We start from the raw sequence: 21,324 nt of genomic DNA, 5'->3' as shown, positions 1-21,324 counted from the left end.
GATGGGGTTGGGTATATATTAAAAAAAAAAAAAATAAAATATATATATATATATATATGTATAAACCAGGTGCTCCTTAATATAGCAGGTGTAGTCATAATGATGGATGAATAGTATCTGGAAGGACTGTATGTTTTGATCAACAGTTGATCTGTATTCCTGGAATAATTTATGGGGTTGAGTTTCCTGAGCAAGCGTTTTGTTTAAGACCGTGGCAGTATGGGAGGTCGGAGAGGGTTGTGTTGGTGTCAGCAGTCTGTGCTAGAGGTAATAGAAAAATCCTCACGCAAGCGGGTTTAAGCTGTCTCTCCTGTGCGACAAAAGGCGGCTTACGGACACATGAGCAGGCAGTGGCGTGGAGTAATCCTGCCCACAATGGATGTACACAAAGTTGGTTACTCTGAGCCGGCCTTGCAGAGCTACCGTGACTTGTAACTCAACTACAAACACCTGCTTCCAAAGCAAATGCATCTGGCCTGGTCGGTTAATGAAACTGGAGAATGTTGATGACAGATATTTGATACTTTGTTTATTTAGGAGGTGCTTCACCTTAAATGAGGTAATTTAAAATGAAGTATGATTACTGATAAGATTATTACTGAAAGGACTTGCAATTCGATATTGTTATTATCTGAGAGTGTTTTTATGCCTAGAATTAGTATAGAAACAGTTAATAATTGCTAGATAATTCACACCTAAAATTCTTGACTAAAAAAGTAAAAGTGAGTTTCCCATGGTTTACCTTTCAGACTAGTTATCATGCTGCTGTTTTGCAAAGGACCTCTTATGCTGTAGTACTATTTGCATATAAAATCTCCTATCATTTGAGACAACGGCCCAACTGCACCATAAAACATTTTAATCAAAAAAGGCAACAGAAACTGTTGCTGCCAGCATTTTGGTTCATCCCAAATGAAAGAGCAAAAAACACAAGCCAATCAGTATTCTTTCACTAGTCTATAGCTCATCATGATTGCCCAGAGAAGAGGCTCAGTGTTGCCCCCACCCCACTATCACCTCCTGCCTCCAAGCGTGGATTTTCCAGAGCTTTACTGGGCCTCAGGCCAGCAGTCCTGCCAGCACACACAATGTAAAACTCTGCCTAATCAGTTCTGCACAGAACCAACTGGCTCTGTCCTGAGCATGGTAGGGGGTGCTATGGCAAAGCCCTCATTGTTTGCTCAAACATCTGATTGACAACATTGTAAATATTATATAACACCAGCTATGTTATATTTACATTTGTGCATTTGGCAGATGTTTTTATACAATACAATTTACATTGCATTCTGTATATTAAATGCAATTGTTGCAATTACTGCATTGTATTAAAGTATCTGACAAACATTTATGCATTGTGCATGTGTGTGTGTATATATATATATATTAAAATAATATATAATAATAAATTAAATATTAAGTATATATTTAGTAATAATAACATAAATATATAGCATTTAAATAATAATTATAATATGCACTTTACATTGCATTCAATGTTTTAAATGTAGTCAGATGCTTTGGATAAATTATATTATATTTTATATTATATTATATTTATGCATTGTGCATGCACACACATTTATAATATTTAACTAAAAATTAGACCCATAGACTCTTCTGTCCTGTGCATGTGGAGTGTCAGTTATGATACTCTGTGTTACATCTGTGTGAGGCCTCCTTCTGTTGTATGAGAGGTGTTGTTTCTTTGTGCCAGCCCTTAATCCACACTGTGAAGGGCACTAGACCCTTTTAGGGGCCCTGGTGTTGTAGCCGGGGCTAGAGAAGAGGCAGTTCCTAAACACTGTTCCCTTATCGTGAGCTGGGATGAGACAGTTGTCCTCAGGGGCTGTTCTTGGAAATGTTATCATGTTCCCATATCATTTATAATATTTAACTAAAAATTAGACCCATAGACTCTTCTGTCCTGTGCATGTGGAGTGTCAGTTATGATACTCTGTGTTACATCTGTGTGAGGCCTCCTTCTGTTGTATGAGAGGTATTGTTTCTTTGTGCCAGCCCTTAATCCACACTGTGAAGGGCACTAGACCCTTTTAGGGGCCCTGGTGTTGTAGCCGGGGCTAGAGAAGAGGCAGTTCCTAAACACTGTTCCCCTATCGTGAGCTGGGATGAGACAGTTGTCCTCAGGGGCTGTTCTTGGAAATGTTATCATGTTCCCATGTCTGATTAATACACTATTGCCCTTTCTCCTCCAGTTTGAGATAATTTTGTTTATATAACTGTAAATTAGATTTCCCACCAAGATATGTTTAACACTTTTAACATCACTCAATTGCAGATTTGCGGCCATTATTTTAAGCTTTAGTGTGACGACCGTAAGTTGAAAGGAAAAGCAGGACAGAAAAGGGTTTCAATTTTTTTTTTTATTTGATTTGTCGTATTGTCTGCAGCCACCTCCCACAATTCTGCCAAAGGATTATAGTGTCACTGAGAGTCACAGTCGTTATAAATACCCATGTGGCCTCTCGCTTTCCCATCAGAGAGGTTTAATGTCTGCAGGACATGCTCATCTTTTGTCTATCTTTTAGTAATCTTTTATTAAACATCATCTAGAACTTTCACATAGATGCAGAGCTCATCTGTCAGTTTCACACTTAATGTTTTATGACAAAAACCACTGGTTAGAAATCAACGGGACAGATGATTTCAGGCTTGTGAAGAAGGGCTGCTCTTCACGCAAACTCTGTAGGTTATAGAAGCATTTATGCTTTTTGTTTTTTGTGTCCATCCACAAAAATCAAAGGGAACACATCCAGAAGCTATTTTTTTTGGTTCTTTTGGAGGTTCTTTTCCCTCTCACACTCATATCCCTCCATTTTTCGGCATCGCCTCTGAGTTATCGCAGCCATGTGGGAATTCTGGTCCATGTCTTTTTGGCGGGCTGTGTTTGCCGAGTTCTATGGCAATTTATGCATTGTGCATGTGTGTGTGTATATATATATATATATTAAAATAATATATAATAATAAATTAAATATTAAGTATATATTTAGTAATAATAACATAAATATATAGCATTTAAATAATAATTATAATATGCACTTTACATTGCATTCAATGTTTTAAATGTAGTCAGATGCTTTGGATAAATTATATTATATTTTATATTATATTATATTTATGCATTGTGCATGCACACACATTTATAATATTTAACTAAAAATTAGACCCATAGACTCTTCTGTCCTGTGCATGTGGAGTGTCAGTTATGATACTCTGTGTTACATCTGTGTGAGGCCTCCTTCTGTTGTATGAGAGGTATTGTTTCTTTGTGCCAGCCCTTAATCCACACTGTGAAGGGCACTAGACCCTTTTAGGGGCCCTGGTGTTGTAGCCGGGGCTAGAGAAGAGGCAGTTCCTAAACACTGTTCCCCTATCGTGAGCTGGGATGAGACAGTTGTCCTCAGGGGCTGTTCTTGGAAATGTTATCATGTTCCCATGTCTGATTAATACACTATTGCCCTTTCTCCTCCAGTTTGAGATAATTTTGTTTATATAACTGTAAATTAGATTTCCCACCAAGATATGTTTAACACTTTTAACATCACTCAATTGCAGATTTGCGGCCATTATTTTAAGCTTTAGTGTGACGACCGTAAGTTGAAAGGAAAAGCAGGACAGAAAAGGGTTTCAATTTTTTTTTTTATTTGATTTGTCGTATTGTCTGCAGCCACCTCCCACAATTCTGCCAAAGGATTATAGTGTCACTGAGAGTCACAGTCGTTATAAATACCCATGTGGCCTCTCGCTTTCCCATCAGAGAGGTTTAATGTCTGCAGGACATGCTCATCTTTTGTCTATCTTTTAGTAATCTTTTATTAAACATCATCTAGAACTTTCACATAGATGCAGAGCTCATCTGTCAGTTTCACACTTAATGTTTTATGACAAAAACCACTGGTTAGAAATCAACGGGACAGATGATTTCAGGCTTGTGAAGAAGGGCTGCTCTTCACGCAAACTCTGTAGGTTATAGAAGCATTTATGCTTTTTGTTTTTTGTGTCCATCCACAAAAATCAAAGGGAACACATCCAGAAGCTATTTTTTTGGTTCTTTTGGAGGTTCTTTTCCCTCTCACACTCATATCCCTCCATTTTTTGGCATCGCCTCTGAGTTATCGCAGCCATGTGGGAATTCCGGTCCATGTCTTTTTGGCGGGCTGTGTTTGCCGAGTTCTATGGCACCATGTTCTTTGTGTTTTTTGGGCTGGGATCAGCTCTGCGTTGGACCACTGGACCACACAACGTGCTCCAAGTTGCCTTCTGCTTCGGTCTGGCAGCTGCCACACTTATCCAGTCCATCGGCCACATCAGCGGTGGCCACATCAACCCGGCTGTCACGTTCGCCTACCTGATTAGCTCCCAGATGTCACTGTTTCGTGCTTTCTTCTACATCTGTGCTCAGTGCTTTGGAGCGCTAGCTGGAGCCGGTGTGCTGTATGGGGTCACACCAAGCAATATGAGAGGCAATCTTGGCCTGAACACGGTAAGAGGGTGTATTTGATTCAGTGAGCTCATTAGTTGAAATGATGCCTTGTTTACAAGTGGTACAAAATGACTGATCAATGTTTGAAACCATAGAGATGTCAGAATATCACCAGGGAACCTATTAAAGGAAGACCATTTCACATAAATAAAACAGTGTACAATAAATGAATCTGGATAACTATTTTTTAATGTCAGTGTTGGTAGTTCTTTGTAAAGTGTATGTATATATGCTTTCAGCTTCAGCCAGGCATCAGTCTGGGAATGGCCACCACCATAGAGATATTTCTGACTCTGCAACTCGTGGTCGTGGTCTTCGCTGTGACAGATGAGAGGCGAAATGGACGACTGGGGTCTGCTGCCCTGTCCATTGGCTTCTCAGTGCTTGTGGGCCACCTGCTGGGGGTAAGAGACTATTCAAAAGGACTGAGATTCAGTCTTAAAATCAGTGGTTCTCTGTTGGTTTTGCCTATTGGCCCACATTTTACAATGCAAAACAGCACTAAAATGTCAGCAAAAACTCCTGCAAATAAACGTTGCTGCAAAAATTCTTCGTATGAAATAGACCGAGTGGAAAAATGTACTTGCCTAACACATGGAACAAACACTAGGCCAGATATTATTTCAGTAATTAGCTGTTTTAAATTGATAATTCACCTAAAAATGGAAATTTCATCATCATTTATTCACCCTCAAATTATTCCAAACCTGTTTGACTTTATTTATTCTGTGTGACGCAAAGGAGATCTTAAAAAAATCTCTTATTGTGCATACATTTAAAGTCAGTTGGGTCCAGTGTTGTTTTGTTTCTTCCATTGTATGGACAAAAATGGCTGAACATTTTTCAAACTATCTCCTTTTGTGTTCTACAGAAGAAAGTAAGTCATTCAGGTTTGGAACGACATGTTGGTGAATAAATGATGACAGAATTACATTTTTTTGGGTGAACTATCTCTTCAAGTACGATAAACACTGTAGAGTTTGTATAATGACGTCTTTGAACATTTTCTCCCTTGAAAAAGTTAATAAGCCTATTTAATTTTACATTTATATTATTGGACATGATTTTATCAGTACGATTTTTGGATCAAAACCCACCATTTGAAGATCACTGACACTACTTTTTATGTACTTATGAATTGCACACTATATTAAAAAGCATTTTTCTTGTATATATCTTCATATTATTGCCCGGCTCTTTATATAAATGTGGATATATAAGTATGTCCAACTTTATCTGTATACATACAGTATTGTGAAATATATTATATAGCAAATCTCAACTTCTTGAATGCTTGTATCATTTCAAAAAGTAAACTATATTATCGCCCAGCTCTAATCTGCTAAATGTGCTTATAAGGCATGAAGATATTAAGATATTATAAACATTCGACTTGACATGACTTGACATGAATTTCATTGCAGATGTATTACACTGGAGCTGGAATGAACCCTGCCAGGTCTTTTGCCCCTGCTGTGCTTTTTAGGAACTTTATTAACCATTGGGTGAGGCATATTTCCATTGTATTCAGATGAAGGAACATTGTGCTAACTAATTCATAAATGTAACAATTTTCTATCTGATCTCTCTCACTTTCTGGTAGGTGTACTGGGTGGGCCCTATGATCGGCGGTGCTATGGGCGCTCTGCTCTATGACTTCATGCTCTTTCCCCGGATGCTTGGCCTGTCCGAGCGACTGGCTGTGCTCAAGGGCAACCGACCTCCTGAGGCCGAAGCCCAGCAGGAGACCCGAGGGGAGCCGATTGAGCTCAAAACACAAGCCTTATAAACACTGCCAGGAAACTTTGGATCCCTGACGCGACACATACGTACGATCCTCACACACCTCTAACATACCGACCAAGTTTGCTGTAGGGAGAATCACACACACTTCCAAAGGCAATCGAGACACTATAACCCCTTCCCAAGGACTATGAATAAGGGTAAGAAGAGGACTTCCTGTTGAGGACTCTGTACCGCCAGGTATAGGGAGTGAGATCAGGTGGCTAACGCCACTCAGGGGCACCTCTGTTGTTTCTAGTCTACTAAGAGTGAACTACACTAGAAGGGGACTTCTGCATGCTTTCCAGTTTCACAGGGTTTAAATCTCACACATTCATTTCAGTTTATTTTTTCTTTGATTTTTCAGAGATGTGACACACGTACTATATTATTAGCATTTTGCAACCGATTTCTTTACATTCTACTTACAGTCGACATTATTCAGTTGTGCGTGGTGTGTGCGCGTGTGTGTTTTCCAAGGGTTTCCAGTTTGGCTCTTTCATTTCCACCATTCGCCATCTGTTTGTATTAATGCAATGTTCTTTTTTCTATCTCCCAAAATGAAGGAAACGTTCCTTTGAATCTTGGTTTAGTTGGATGTTCATTCACGACTAAAAGCTTTATAAATCCTTTGGGAATTTGGATCCCTCTTTGAGTCTGCTTCAAACTGTTGTATTGTTTAACTGTGGCCTAATTGCCCAGCATGTGTTTCTTTAAAAGAAGCAGTCACACCATCATTCATATAAAATAGTAAACACAAAACACAAGAAGTCAGTTGTTATACCCTAACATTTAGCCTTTACCAGATTGAAGAACTTAATTTTCTTCCCGTCGTGTCATTTTCAAAACTTGTGTTTAGTACTTCCAAAAGTATTATGGCGTACATTTTCACTGATTCATACCGTTTCAGGCATTTTCATTTAACTTTTTCTGCCATAAATCTGCATGCATAGATGTCCTGTTTATATTAGGGGGTTTGGCATTATTTTGTGTGTAAGTAGCTGAACTAGATATCAAAAGCAATGATATTTTGTCTCAGGCGAGAGAGTATTTGTGTAAAAGAAATTTTAAAACTCACTAATGTGAGCAGAACTGGTTCCAAACATGGATGCATTATGATACAATGACCATTACTGTTTTTCACGGTAATTCAGTCAACGCTTCACTTCATTTAGATGATTGCTGAGTGACTGGGATGTCTGGATTTAAATGCACATTTATGTTCTTGTAGCGTTTGGATCTGATGGAATGAAAGGCGATCACTACACCCACCCTTTGCCTTTCTGCACTCTTTCCTAATAGTGTCTTCCTATCCAAGATCTGACTGAAGGGAGACCAGAGTCGCCTGAAAGATCTTCAAACCTCACCATTGGGCTCTGTAAGCACACTCTTTTTGAAGACATTTAATTAAATGGACTTTCTACATATAAATGTCAATGTTTACATGAAAATTAGACATTTTGTGCTCAAAGTCTTGTGTAAATTGTAAAGATTTGCTTTTTTAATTTTAAAGCTATAGCCGAGTATAAGTTCAGGTTAGTGAATGTCTCTTCTTTGGTAGTTTGATGAGGACTCTGGAGTGTGCTTAAATTGCATTAACAATTGTCCATTTTTATCATCTCTCAATTAACACTAACATTCATTCATTGTCAAATTACTTGTTTTATTTTATAATCTTATGAAATGTGACAGAATCATTTATTCGGAACAAATCCTTAACTATTTAATACTCAGGCACGAGACTCTGTCTTTAATGGATTTTGACTTTATCAGATTTAAAAGATGGGAATATGAACATTTCTTTAAAAAAATTCTTATATGGTCACATGTATTAAAAAAAGAAAAATGGCAACTTTTAACATTTTTCATAGACAAATGCGTAAGTGCTTTATACTTCTCTGTGGCCAGTAACAGGAATATGGTGAGATTTTCGGGTATCGGTCAGGCAGATTCATATCTAGCACAATTATCAGTTAGTGCTACAGAAAGAACATCTGAATAGACAACAGAAACTAAAATGTGTGGTACTCTACTGGACTAAATACAAACAGTTACTGATGGCACCTTTGAAAAACATTCCATTTGATATATTTTCATATTCAAAGCACTAAGATGAAAGCTTTATATTTTACATGATATAGAGCAGTATTGTTGGATGGCAAAAATCACAGTTTAAGGTAGAGAAACTATGTATATTACATTTCAATTTTAAGAACGTTGACGACTTGTAGCACTAAAGACTAAATACAGAAAAGGTGACACAGAACACTGTAGAGTATGTGGACACAGTATTATGTCTACATCTGACATAAAACCTTAAAACTTATTTTGTGCTCATGATATGTATTTTACATGACTTTTACCCATTGATTATGTAAAGAGAGGTTTGCAGATAAAATTGAGTTATAGATCATTTTGTGCAACTGGAGGAACAAATGATACATGGCAGAGTAAAGCAAAACTCGCTAGTGATATGTAATTTAAAAAAACTTGTAGACTCATGCGAATACTGAATGTTGAATATGTGATCACGCACAAGTCATGCAAATGAAACAACCAAATAAACTACTGTCTATATGGAGTATGGCACAAAATGAATATTTGCATAGAGTTTAGTAAAACCTATCATTTCTAAGAGAATGCTGTGATGCTATACATTTCAGCTCACATCTGTGTCTGCATCTGCAGACAATCCATTTCATTCAGGACATTGAGAGTAAAATATCGCTAATCTATGGTCAAATATCCACACTGGAATATGTTTTTCTGCATCAAATTTAAAGGAAAAAAAAAATTCTGGCAGACAAAAATGTGTAACATGTTAAATCTATTTGGTCTCTCTTGATAAAATCACCTGATAGCAAATAATTTCCTGTTTCACTTGTCAGTTATAATGATACTTTCAAGAGTAGTCATAAGACCGAAACGGAACGACTTGCGAGTTTAGGTACTTCACGCTAATAAGACTAATGAGACCAAAGGTTCACCTGCTTCTCGTAGAAATTTCATTAAAAAGTTGCTAGCAATCATTCACTATGATTATTAAGTTGAACACACTGTTCCTTTACACTGCACGGTTAGTGTGTTTACGCAGGAGAAAGCGAGTGTGACATTGAGTTGTATACAATCCATGTGATGAAGACACCCACCGCCCAATGATTCATGGATATGAATGTAAGAAAAGTACATTTCTACTGATACACTTGTTTTGGGAGCAAATGGGTAATATGTCCTTTTGGGATGTGCGAGTTGTGCTGGATGTCCTTAAAGCACCAAGCCACCTGATAGCCTTTGTCCAACAAGAACAGAGGCTGTACCTCTAATGAAGATCTTTGTTAGTATTTTGACAAATTGATGACAAAATTCCCTCCAGTGCTTCCATGTCTATTTCTTCACTTGAGGGAGCTTGTGGCCTGTTATAGAATAAACAAAGTTGAGAATGTTAATAAAGAACAGATTTGCGAATGTGTCAGCAGAAAGTGATGCTGATACATCAAATATACTAGGGATTTTCAGGAAACCTTACTGTGGCCGTGACTCACATGGGTGATGTGTAGAGTGGTCCTTGACCAGGCATTTGCTCTGGCATATATGGAGGTGTAGACTGAGGAAGTCTGGGATAGGGCAACAGAATCACAACAGTCAGTGATTAAATAGTCATTGCAGCCAAACATTTACTTGGATGCTATTGCTCTATACTGAATTCTAGTGAGCTGCCTACCAAGATAGCGAACTCAAACTATGTTATCACATGTGCCCTCAGTGGTTAAGCCACTTCCAGGATGCTCTCCACAAGCTCAGTGAAAATTAGCATTCAAGATGGCAGACAGAGCCAAGAAAAATGTTAATTATAAAAAGACATTACGTTTTGGGTCAGCAAGATTTATTTTTTTTTTAAGAAATTAATACTTTTATTCAGCAAGTGTTCATTAAATTGATCAAAAAACTACTTAAGTCTGTGTGCATTGGATTTATTTAATACACGAGTTTCACAATTTGAGTTGAATTACTGAAATAAATGAACTTTTCCATGACATTCTAATTTATTGAGATGCACCTGTATACATTTTTTATAAATATTAAAATATACTGATTTTTTAAAACCCTTAGTGAAACCTCAGTATACAGACATTGTCTTTTAAAGATCTGGTTACACACCTGTAAAGAATTTCTTAAATACTTCGTTCTTTGGTAAGTCTGGATACACATGAGTGATGCAGTTAATATCCCGTATGCGGTCGCCAAGGCCAGCTGAATCCAGATCCTTCTTAGTGAATGGTTGGATATTCTGGATTTTCCTGCCTCCGTCTGAGCAGAAAAACAAAACAGTGACACAGAGCAAACATTTAACTGCAAATCCTCAATAGATCAATACATTTCAATTAGTCTTGCTGATCTATATTACATGGACATATATGCATCTGTCAGATAAAATAAACTTTTATCTGTTAGGTAAAATAGGTCCTTTATTTACGCCAAAGGCTCTTTGAAATTAACTTTGTTTGTTCCTTAACGCTTAAGTTACACAAAAACAAAATTGTATATAGCATTCAAAAGAGACAGTATTTTTACATTGTTAAAAAATTATATTTCAAATAAATGTTTATTTGAGCTTTCTATTCATCAAAGAATCCTGAAAAAATGTCATGGTTTCCACAAAAATATTAAGCAGCACAACTGTTTTAAATATTGATAATAATCTGAAATGTTCCTTGAGCACCAAATCAGCATATTGGAATGATTTCTGAAGGATTGTGTGACACTGAATACTGGAGTAATGGCTGCTGAAAATTCAGCTTTGCCGTAACAGGAATAAATAAAAATGTTAAATATATTAAAAAAGAAAACAGTTATTTTAAAGTTGCAATGAAACTGAAATAGTGACCGTTTTTTTTCTTCTGTATTGTGACATACATCCAAGTGTAACAGTCTATCGAAAAAGAATAAAGGTAGGGCGGGAACTTGGTTCTATGCATTGGTTTTTGATTGGAATTTGAGATGTGGTAGTTGCACTCAAAAATGGAGGAAGATGAACACAAGCTTCCAGGGGCGGGATTTGAACAGACTAAACAATCTGAGAAAATAGATGAATCATCATTTAATGCCAACTGTAAATTGTAATAATATTTCACACTATTGCTATTCTACTCTATTTTTTATCAAATAAATGTAGCCTAGGTGAGCATAACAGGCTTTATGCAAAAACATAAAACTTACCAATCCCAAACTTTAAAACAGTAGTGCATCATCTAGTATGAATTTTTGAGACTTACTATCACTGGGACCCACATAGGCGATGGTGATGCCACCAATCTCGGAATCACTAAAGCGCAAAAGAAAGGTGCCGTTGGGTTTGTTTTGCAGGATGACATGGAGATGCTGTTTTCCAATGAAGCCAAAGATCAATCTGCAGGGCCAATGAGGGGCAGACATCTAGTTAGTCTTATCCATAGACTGTAAAAAAGATGGACGACACGTCTCCACTTCCTTTCACTTTAGAAAAGTGAAGCCAAAACATTCTCAGTATGGCCGCTGTCATCTTGCGAAAATGACATCATTTGTAGCCCGAGTCTGAGCAGTAGTGATCGTGAGGTGGAGCCGCAGTAGCCCCTCACTGCAGAACACAAGATCCAGGGGGCGTGGTTGGTTTCAGATCCAACTCCTCCCACCTTACATATACCTAAACCTACCCGTCTCCACCCCCTGATCCCTAAACCCACCCATCTCCACCCCTAAACCTACCAATCTCCACTCCCTAGATGTGGATCCAACCACGCCCCCTGGATCTTGTGTTCTGCAGTGAGGACCATCTCTGGAGCCGCGGTATCAAAGTTCCGCCTAAACTCCCGCAGATCCAATCGCAAGATCACAATCAATAACGCCACACCCTGCTTTTATAGCATCAAATAACTAATTAAAAGCAAACTTATTAAAAAAACGAACACTTGAACATGCTAAGAACTACCTAAAATGACGGAAAACATCTTTGGAAAAAAATGTATTTGAAGTGTAATTTGATTATTTAGTTTGTCTCACGTCACATTAGATTACATTGAGAGGGCGGGGTTTATGACCTATACTGCGTCCAGCCATCTGGGGGTGATCGACACGTCTTGGCTTCACTTTTCACACTTGGTCTTATCTAGTTCTCTTTAAAGGGGTCACATGATGCGATTTCAAGTTTTCCTTTCTCTTTGGAGTGTTACAAGCTGTTGGTGCATAAAGAAGATCTGTAAAGCTGCAAAGACTAAAGTCTCAAATCCAAAGAGATATTCTTTATGCATAGAGGACCTACAATAATGTACAGTATTTGAAAAATAATGTGTTTTTTGAACATTAAAGCATGTCAACATATTCTGTTACACCAAATACACAAAATAATGATCTTTAAAATAGCATCATATGACCCCTTTAAAGTGAAAAACAAACTGAGGAAATGTAACTGTACTTTTCACTCCAATAGTCTCTCAGGCATTTCTTTGTAAGATCCATCACCCCTTCAAACCACTGCCAGAAGGTGAAGTTTCGACCAGGCAGAACTTCCTGTGTTAAAACAGAAAAAAACATTCACACCAATTCGCCACCCAACACATCTGTGAATGTTACCTAAATTATGCTAGGGTCTCTAGAAACATATTTTTAGGGGTCTTGAGACATGGAAAAATTTGATAAATTGGGCACAAATGCAATGAATTTAAAGACACAAAAGTATGTAAACACTGTCAGTATGCTACTATAAATATAAATAAGATGAAAAAAACAAATCTACTAGTCAGCTGTCAGACAACACATGCACATAAACAAATTCATGTTAGTGGCACCTTGTTGAACTGAGCCCAGGACACTGGCATATTGCTGAAATCTTCAGATATGTCTGGTTGGTCGAAGGTCTTCTGGGCAAGAAAGTGAAAGTTGTATCTGTCCAAGCCCTGCTGCGTCTGCACTTCAGACATGAACTTACTGCTAAGAGCTTCACACATCTGCTTCCAGGGCACACGCTCTGGAACGATGAACGGAATCCTGTTCTGAAATCATCACAGCACAGAGCACACATTGTCGATTTGTTTACAAAACACTGAAAATGACCGACAACAGGAAAAAGACGTGTGATGGGGTTGTTCCAGGTTACTGACAGGCTCAGAGAAGGCACAGTCCCATATGATGGTCGCCATAGCATTGATTTCCTGACTACCATGTACAATTACAACCACAGGAAGAGAGATTGTCTGGAAGATGAATAAGACAGTAAGTTACTGTAGTTAGTTACCTCATAATACACACCAACATAGACATTTTTTATGCATCAGTCCCTCCAGGATTTTGCAATTGCAGAATTTAGCGCAAACAGCATTATTTGAAAAGGAAAAAATATATATTATCTTAGAGGGAGTTAGCTCATAAAAATCCATAATTCAGAGCCCAAACAAATAAATCAATACATGTTCAACTGTCCTGTTACTGTACTGCCTTAGTAAAGTGAGCAGGGATGGAATGACCATACGGAACACTGGGACTTAAACATTGTCAGGTTTATACACAAGTGTTAATAAAAGTTCCAATATGAGAAACAGAGATGGTAATATTTCATATTTTCAAGTGATTTTTAAAAAAATCATTGATTCATGGCATCACAAGGTGTATATCATTTTTTTTAAAAGGAAATAAAAGATCCAAAATGAGCAACAGAGAGGGTGATATTACCAGTGATTTCTCTAAATGATTGATTTATGGCCTACACTTGTTCATTGTCTTTGCAACCTGTTCACTTCCTTGTTTATTTTTTTGTTTCAATTGTGTGGGACAAAATGAAGCTTTCTAGAGGTTTAATGCTGGGCTACTATTAAAAAATGATTTACAATAATGAATATAATGTGTATTAGTCCTCTTAATGCTTGATTTCACAAGCTATTGTGTCTAATACAATTCTGTATTTTTTAGTAAAGCAGAATTATAAGTATCTCTATGCTGGTGTCACCATAGGGGAACAAGATCACAATTTCAAAATTTGCAAAAATATTTACAGGAATTTGTACTCTCACTGTCACTAAATACATAAGTACACCATGATTATAGGTGGGTTTTTACTAAAAAACAACAAAAAATTTGGTACATATCGGCACACATTTTGACAGCAACAAATTCAGTCACTTTGGGTGGCAAAAATCATTTAAAAAAGTCCTGTAAAATCACGGTGGGACTGATTTATGAATCTAATATTTTCAATATAAATCCATTTGATTACAGTGCGTGTCCTGATGACTAGATAATAATCTGAAATGATCCATTGAATTAACATAAATTAGTAAAAGAAGATGAGCAACCACCTGAATGCTATAAGGGCTCTCACAGCCAGTGATGGTTAATTCTGTGGTAAACAACAAAGCGAACTTTTCCTCCGTCACCGACTCAGAGCCCTTCCTGTCAGCTCGTTTGATCTTCCTTATGGACTGAAGAGGAAGAAAACATCTTATTAAAATGATAGTATAAGTTAATATGGCAATATCAATGTTACAGTGAGATCAATGAATCAACAGATATTACAGTGAATCAAAAATCATCACTCTCAAAGAACTGTTTGTGACAAGACCCACCATGTTTCTAAAGGTAGCACATGTGTTCTTGCTTGCAGTGTTGTGCTCTAAGATGGCCGTGCTGTTGATAAGTTCTCCTACATTTTCACTAAGTGGACAAAAACAGAGAGAGAATGATTATAAAACATTTGCATATTTTATAAGTGTATGTTAGACCTCTAAAATGTTGTATTGCCACTGTATGGTTAACAGCTCAACTGAAACCCTGATTCTGTTTGCTTGTCTTGTTGCTTATCCTCTTTATGTCTGAGAACAGCAACAAAGGCTGTCAAATGTATGACATGTATAACAGCTTGTACAGGCAGATTTCAACATACGGCAAAGGCACAAAAGTGACATTACAACATAATGCCACTTAAGTTGTAGATTGAAGATGATATTGCACACATGCAACATGTTTCAGCAACATATTTTCTGTTCACCTTCAGTTTCTTTGGCACGTAATTGTAAAACGACATCAGTTACAAGATAATAAATTCACATTTTCATCACCTTTGAAAGTGCATAATAAGTGAAAAACACTTTGCAGTTGTTTGGCATCTGTGAATGACAGTCTATAAAACTGTCTATATATACTATCTTGTTATAAAATAATATGGTAGCACTTTACATTAAGTTGCAATTCTTTAATATTAGTTAATGCATAAGGCATCATGAACTAATGATGAACAATATTTTACAGCATTTATTAATTTACGTTAATATTATTTACAAATACACTATTGTTCATTGTAAATTTGAGTTTGTTCATAAGTTAAGGCATTAATTTATATCTTGAAATGTTAAAAATGTATTATTATACACTAGCATTCAATAGTTTAAAAATAGATTAAAATGTTATCATTTTAAACTACTCTTTTTTTATTGTAATTTATTTTAAAATGTAATTTATTCCTGTGATGACAAAGCTGAATTTTCAGCAGCCATTACTTCATCCTTCAATGTCACATGACACTAGAGAAATCATTCTAATATGCTGATTTGGTGCTTGAGAAATATTTCTTCTTCTTATTATTATTATTATTATCAATGTTGAAAACAACTGCACTACTAAATATTTTAGTGGAAATTGTGATATATTTCAGGATTATTTAATGAATAGAAAGTTTAAAAGAACAGCATTCATTTGAATTAGATCTTTTGTAACATTATAAATGTCTTTACTTTCACTTTTGATCAATTTAAAGGGTTAGTTCACCCAAAAATGAAAATTAGTCCATAAATTACTCACCCTCAAGTCATCCTAGGTGTATATGACTTTCTTCTTTCAGACGAATCCAGTCGGAGTTATATTAAAAATTGTCTTTGATCTTTCAAGCTGTTTCATGGCACTCAGCGGGTGTTGCATGCATCAGTCCAAAAGCACTTCATTAAAATGCGCCCATCCATAAAAAAAAAAGCGTCTCACACGGCTCCGGGGGGTGAACAAAGGCCTTCTGTAGCGAATCGATGCGTTTTTGTAAGAAAAATATCCATATTCAAAACGTAATAATCACTTTAATGTAGCTTGCGCTCACTGTTGTACACTGTAAGCAGTTCCGGGCGGATGACGTATGAGGTCAGCGCTGCGCTTGCGCCGCTCAGAAGTGACGAACGCGGAAGCGTGAGTAATTTATGGGCTAATTTTTGGGTGAACTAACCCTTTAATGCATCCTTGCTGAATGTGGTAGTGTATGTAAAAATGAACATGTATTATAAATCATTTATATTAATAAATACTGTAAAGGTACTGCTCATTACTTCAAGATACCTAATGCATATTGCAAAACACCGTTTTGATCCTTATTGTGAAGTGTTGTTTAATTAAATTTTTTTTATAAAAATTATTTTCTAATTAATTATAAAATAAACAAAATGAATTTAAAAAAGAACAATAAAAATACAGTAATAAAACAACTTATTTATTTTAAACTAAATAAAACAAAACACATAAAAATAACATTTAAACAAAATAAATAAATAAAATGTATTTTTTTCCGTAAACATGCTCCTTAATAGAGACTTGTATGTGTGTATTTAAAAAAAGACAGCATGCTTACTTGGGTACAACACCTTGTCTCGCTTGAGCCTCAGTAATAATCTGAGCCTTCAACAGGACAGGTTTCCCAGGGGCCATCTTCTCTCCCAGCAGATAGCGTACAGTGGTGGAAAACTTGGATTGGGTTTTGATGACCTGGGGAGGCTGCTTATCTACTACCAATGAACTGAGTTGCCAAGACAAAAAAAAGTACAATATCAAAAGCCAGAAGAAAAAGCACTGACATTTTTCACATGATTGCATAATCATCTGTTGTGATTGCACGATGACTAAGTACGTTGCAATCTTATCTTTCTCAGATCTGAAAGAGGCCTGCATACTTCTGTATGAGAGTCTGGAGCAGATGTGCCAGGCTTTCCTGCAACGTGTGAAACTGCTCAACCCCTCCGTGGTCTCTCTTCACCAACATGAGCTCCTGCCTCAGGTTACTATTTACTCCAAGCAACTGCTCACACCTGCCCCCGAAAAAGTTAAAAAAAAAAAAAAAAGAGAATGTGGAAGACATTTAGGCCAAATAGCGCAGATTCCAAAAGGTTGTATGACATGCGTGACATCAAAAATTTGAATAAAAGCAGTCCAAGCAGGAGAAAATATGATCCACAGTACATTAAATACGAGTGCACTTGCAGAAAGGATAAACAAAGTTAGTGCTGCAATGTACACAATGTGTATTGTGTGGTGAATTATTGTCTGTCAATCTGCTGAAATTCAAGAGGCACAAACCAAACACTCAAACCATGAAGACAAGCCTGTTGAGTTTTTTTTTAAAGAAAGCAACAGGATCTGATAACAACATATTTTAACTCTCCTCTTGTGTTCAAAAACAACTTTTGTGCTAGGGGTCAAATTGCTCACAATGGTTTCCATGCAATTTGCCATAAATTGACATGAAAAACACTACAGATTAATGTAAAAACTCAATATTTAGTAGAAACCTCTATTGTAGCTTGTCAGGGGCTTACAAATATAAAATATGTGATATATAAATATCACAAATATAAAATATGTGATATAAAAATATATCTATTTTTATTGTGTTATTTCTATTGGGGTCAATTTGACCCACATATTTTTTATCAAAATTGCACAGACACAAAATAGAAAAAAAAAATGTCTTTAAAATTTATTTAGTTGATAACATTCGTGCAGTAATACAACTGAAACAAAAATGTCACCATGTCTGAAGAGGGCCAAGGTTGTCATCAAAGTGCAAGCCAATGGTTGCTCGGTACTGTTCCCACCTCCAGGACTTAATTCTGAGAATAAGACAGGACTGGCAAAGCTCCAGAGCGCACACGGCCTCTTGAAGGAGCTGCATGCGTTTCTATAAACACACAGACATAAACAAACCATGAAAAACAGTTTTCTTCACTTCTCTTCCATGTGACGACCTCTTTATGATACATTTAAGCATTTACCTTTGCACAGACTGAATAGTTGTACTCAAGCTGCTGTATGCGATTCTGTCTAGTGACTTGATCTGAATGCTGTGGATCCAACTCATTTTGACCTGTAGGGAGACAAGAAAAAATGTCATTAGATATACTGATATGCATGTTTGCCTGTGTGCATGTCTATTAAACAATTATGTGAAACTGTATCCTTTACAAAGTTAGAGTCCTTTACATAACGCCCTGATTATGATAACTCAGTCCAGTGGTTAAGAACAGTTCACTTGTGTTGTGGTTCTTCATGACGTTGTTTTATGTTCACAAATTTATGTAAATGAATAATCTCTGGGTATCACCTACTACAGAGTACAGTTTAAAACAAGTGGTGATTGCTTAATATATTGTAAAATTGCTACAAGTGTCTTTTTCACAAGGTATATGAAAAAGAGTCAGAAGATTGCGTTTGGGTCTGTCAGTATAGGTCATCAGGATGGGGTTTGTCTCATAACGTTCATAAATCTGTCATAATCTAATTGTAAACACGTCTGAATAGGTATAGATTTACAGTGTTTGAAAGAGAGTGAATTATCCCCTAATTATGTCGAAAAGAATTTAGTATGACAAGTCTCTAAATTAAGTATTATTCACAACTGGGTTAACTCGAAGTGTGATTCTGAACATCTGTAAGCGATGTTAGCAAGAGCCACTCCAGTGATGAATCCTTTACAGATGCTCACGTCATTTTTGGTCCGATTTGCTTTTAGCTTTCCGTTTGCTTCCTTTTCCTTTTAGGATGACTGACGGGCAGAAAGCACATAAAAAGCCTTCTGATTGTCCAATCAAAAAGCCACTTCTTATTTTGCAGTTCGCAGGAACTAGGGTTGTGATGTCTCAGTACAGATTTTTCAATGATATCTCGAATGTCTCCATTGTATCATAATAAGCAGCACAGTGTTACTCCTGTGATGAATTTTATGTTTTTATTATGTATAGGCTCATTATGAGGAAAAGCACACACACACACACACACACACACACATTAACAATTTATTTACAATACATTTAACAATTTATTAAATATTATATAATAATATTTGTTTATTACGGACTTTCAGTTTTGGCATGTCACAATCTTGATAATTTAAAAAGGCATTGACAAACAGGCTAATTATGAATTATTATTAATAAATATTAAATAAATAAATAAATTAATTAATTAAATGTAAGATAATAAAGCAATGATTCAGGTTAATCTAAAAATTCTTCTAGAGGAGCAAATTATGACATTTTTGAGAGTAACAAGAGCTATACAATGGATTGTAAATATTTGCAAATACTGAAGGCTATCCACTTCCAATTCCAAAGAACTGAAATTGCAGTTTTTCCAGTGCAGAGACTTTCACATATATGCACGTTTAATCTGTCTTCAATACATTTCATACAAAGACTACTATACAAATACAGAAAAGTTAAACTGATCATTCATATAAATTAACTTTTGAGCCTATGCTTTATAATGTATTTTGCATTGATGTGCTGTGACATCAAATACTTGTCCAAAATCAAGGCTAGACAGGTTGGAGCCCTCATGACGGAAACAACTATTTACACATCTGCTGCTCTAGGGCTTGTCTTATTGCATTTCTCCCTCTGGCATTGTTGCATAGCTTTATGTTAACCGTGTCAAAGCAGCTATGTATACAGAACCGTTGCATGGAATGAGCCAAGTGTGCACCCGCACAGGGCCGTATGCCTCGCCTGCAATACTGCAGTTGTTTTATATATAATTCATATGCCTGCACAAGAGCATAATCAGTTTTGTTGACAAGCAAAAATTTTTAAAAGAAACCAATTAAAAAGAAGGAAGAATTCTAGAAGTCACTGAGAATCGGTGGATAAATTTTTCAAAACTTTCAGAGATGTTGTGGCTGAGCAATAGCTATGTTCGTGTGACCTGATTCATTCACATACATGCAAACTTGACGAGCACAGCATTCCCCATGACTGGCCTGTATGTAGAGGTACACGTGCATGTTGTAGGGGTGTTTAGGACTGTATAGTTGCAGCTTCCTTAAGACTGTCACAGAAAACACGCTCTACAAGATTCAGAATAAACTGACCTTTGGTTGGGAACTTTGCACATAGATAGTTTACATTTTCCCCCAAAGCCATTTTCTAGTGTCATCTATATGAAACTTGCTGAGTGAGAGCATTAAGACACTTTTCTTTTTAAAGGTGCTTCGGAATAACATGTATTGCCAAAAGCGCAATACAAAACAATGAGTACTGTAAAAGTATTATATGATGATAAGCAGTTCACAAATACCTTGAACTTAATAATTAGGAGAAGGAACCAATGAAACAGGAAAACATTCAAACAACATGTTATAAACTGAAAAGTGTTTTATACATATGGCCACCAAGCAGCACTTCCTCCTGTTTTCAGTTAAACAAATGCTTTTTAAACAGTGTGGGTTTGAAAATGTCTTTTACACCAAGTGCTTTCAGCAAGGCAAACTTGGCCCTGTGAAACTCCAGATGGATTGATTATTTCCCAGCGATTTAGACTATTTTCATCTTTATAATGAACACCAGTTAATACCAGGGATTAAAGTTCCGTCACTACGACGGATTTCCGTCAGTTCATAAAGACAGTCACTTGCTTCATTCCTGAATGATTCAGCCGTTCGAACGAATCAATTGAATGAATGATTCAGTGATAAAATCAGTGACTTGCCGCCACCTGCTGGCGGATTTAGTTTCATTTTAGCATATAATTTCAGTCATTTAAATCATATTTCTGTATTCAAAATTGTATATTTAAAACATTAATCTCCACATGAATTTATGAATTTAACTGCACTCATGCTACATCTGAGCTTCTTTAAATGTCCAAAAATGTACCTACAAGCCACTTTTGTTTGCCACCTCTGTAGTACAAATTAATTTATTAATACTAATTTCATATGATTGGTAACTTATTTGTCTTATTCTACTTCTTATTATATTGTAGGG

General features: G+C 36.4%; 2 protein-coding genes across 2 annotated transcripts in view; one reads left to right on the top strand and one right to left on the bottom strand.

The window, feature by feature from the left end:
• The first annotated feature begins 3,796 nt into the window (after positions 1–3,796).
• LOC107695819 (lens fiber major intrinsic protein-like) lies at positions 3,797–8,781 on the top strand. Its single transcript, XM_016495883.1, has 4 exons — positions 3,797–4,507; positions 4,747–4,911; positions 5,932–6,012; positions 6,111–8,781. The coding sequence occupies exons 1-4, from the start codon at positions 4,148–4,150 to the stop codon at positions 6,294–6,296; spliced, it is 792 nt and encodes a 263-aa protein (XP_016351369.1). The 5' UTR covers positions 3,797–4,147; the 3' UTR covers positions 6,297–8,781.
• The window catches only part of stat6 (signal transducer and activator of transcription 6, interleukin-4 induced), a 26,008-nt gene continuing 11,237 nt past the window's right edge, over positions 6,554–21,324 (bottom strand). Inside the window, exons 6-18 of the mRNA XM_016495759.1 lie at positions 18,337–18,428; positions 18,094–18,242; positions 17,239–17,373; positions 16,920–17,084; positions 14,881–14,968; positions 14,614–14,736; positions 13,423–13,515; positions 13,111–13,314; positions 12,738–12,832; positions 11,563–11,696; positions 10,444–10,597; positions 9,832–9,903; positions 6,554–9,702 (exon numbers count right to left, since the gene is read on the bottom strand). Of these exons, the coding sequence (XP_016351245.1) occupies positions 9,609–9,702; positions 9,832–9,903; positions 10,444–10,597; positions 11,563–11,696; positions 12,738–12,832; positions 13,111–13,314; positions 13,423–13,515; positions 14,614–14,736; positions 14,881–14,968; positions 16,920–17,084; positions 17,239–17,373; positions 18,094–18,242; positions 18,337–18,428 (1,598 nt within the window). The 3' untranslated portion in view covers positions 6,554–9,608. The remainder of the gene's footprint in view (positions 9,703–9,831; positions 9,904–10,443; positions 10,598–11,562; positions 11,697–12,737; positions 12,833–13,110; positions 13,315–13,422; positions 13,516–14,613; positions 14,737–14,880; positions 14,969–16,919; positions 17,085–17,238; positions 17,374–18,093; positions 18,243–18,336; positions 18,429–21,324) is intronic.

Source organism: Sinocyclocheilus anshuiensis, unplaced genomic scaffold (genome assembly GCF_001515605.1).
Source record: "Sinocyclocheilus anshuiensis isolate Anshui unplaced genomic scaffold, SAMN03320099.WGS_v1.1 scaffold234, whole genome shotgun sequence".
Taxonomy (NCBI): domain Eukaryota; kingdom Metazoa; phylum Chordata; class Actinopteri; order Cypriniformes; family Cyprinidae; genus Sinocyclocheilus; species Sinocyclocheilus anshuiensis.
The sequence above is the reverse complement of the archived record's forward strand: the minus strand, read 5'-3'. Positions and strand labels throughout refer to the sequence as shown.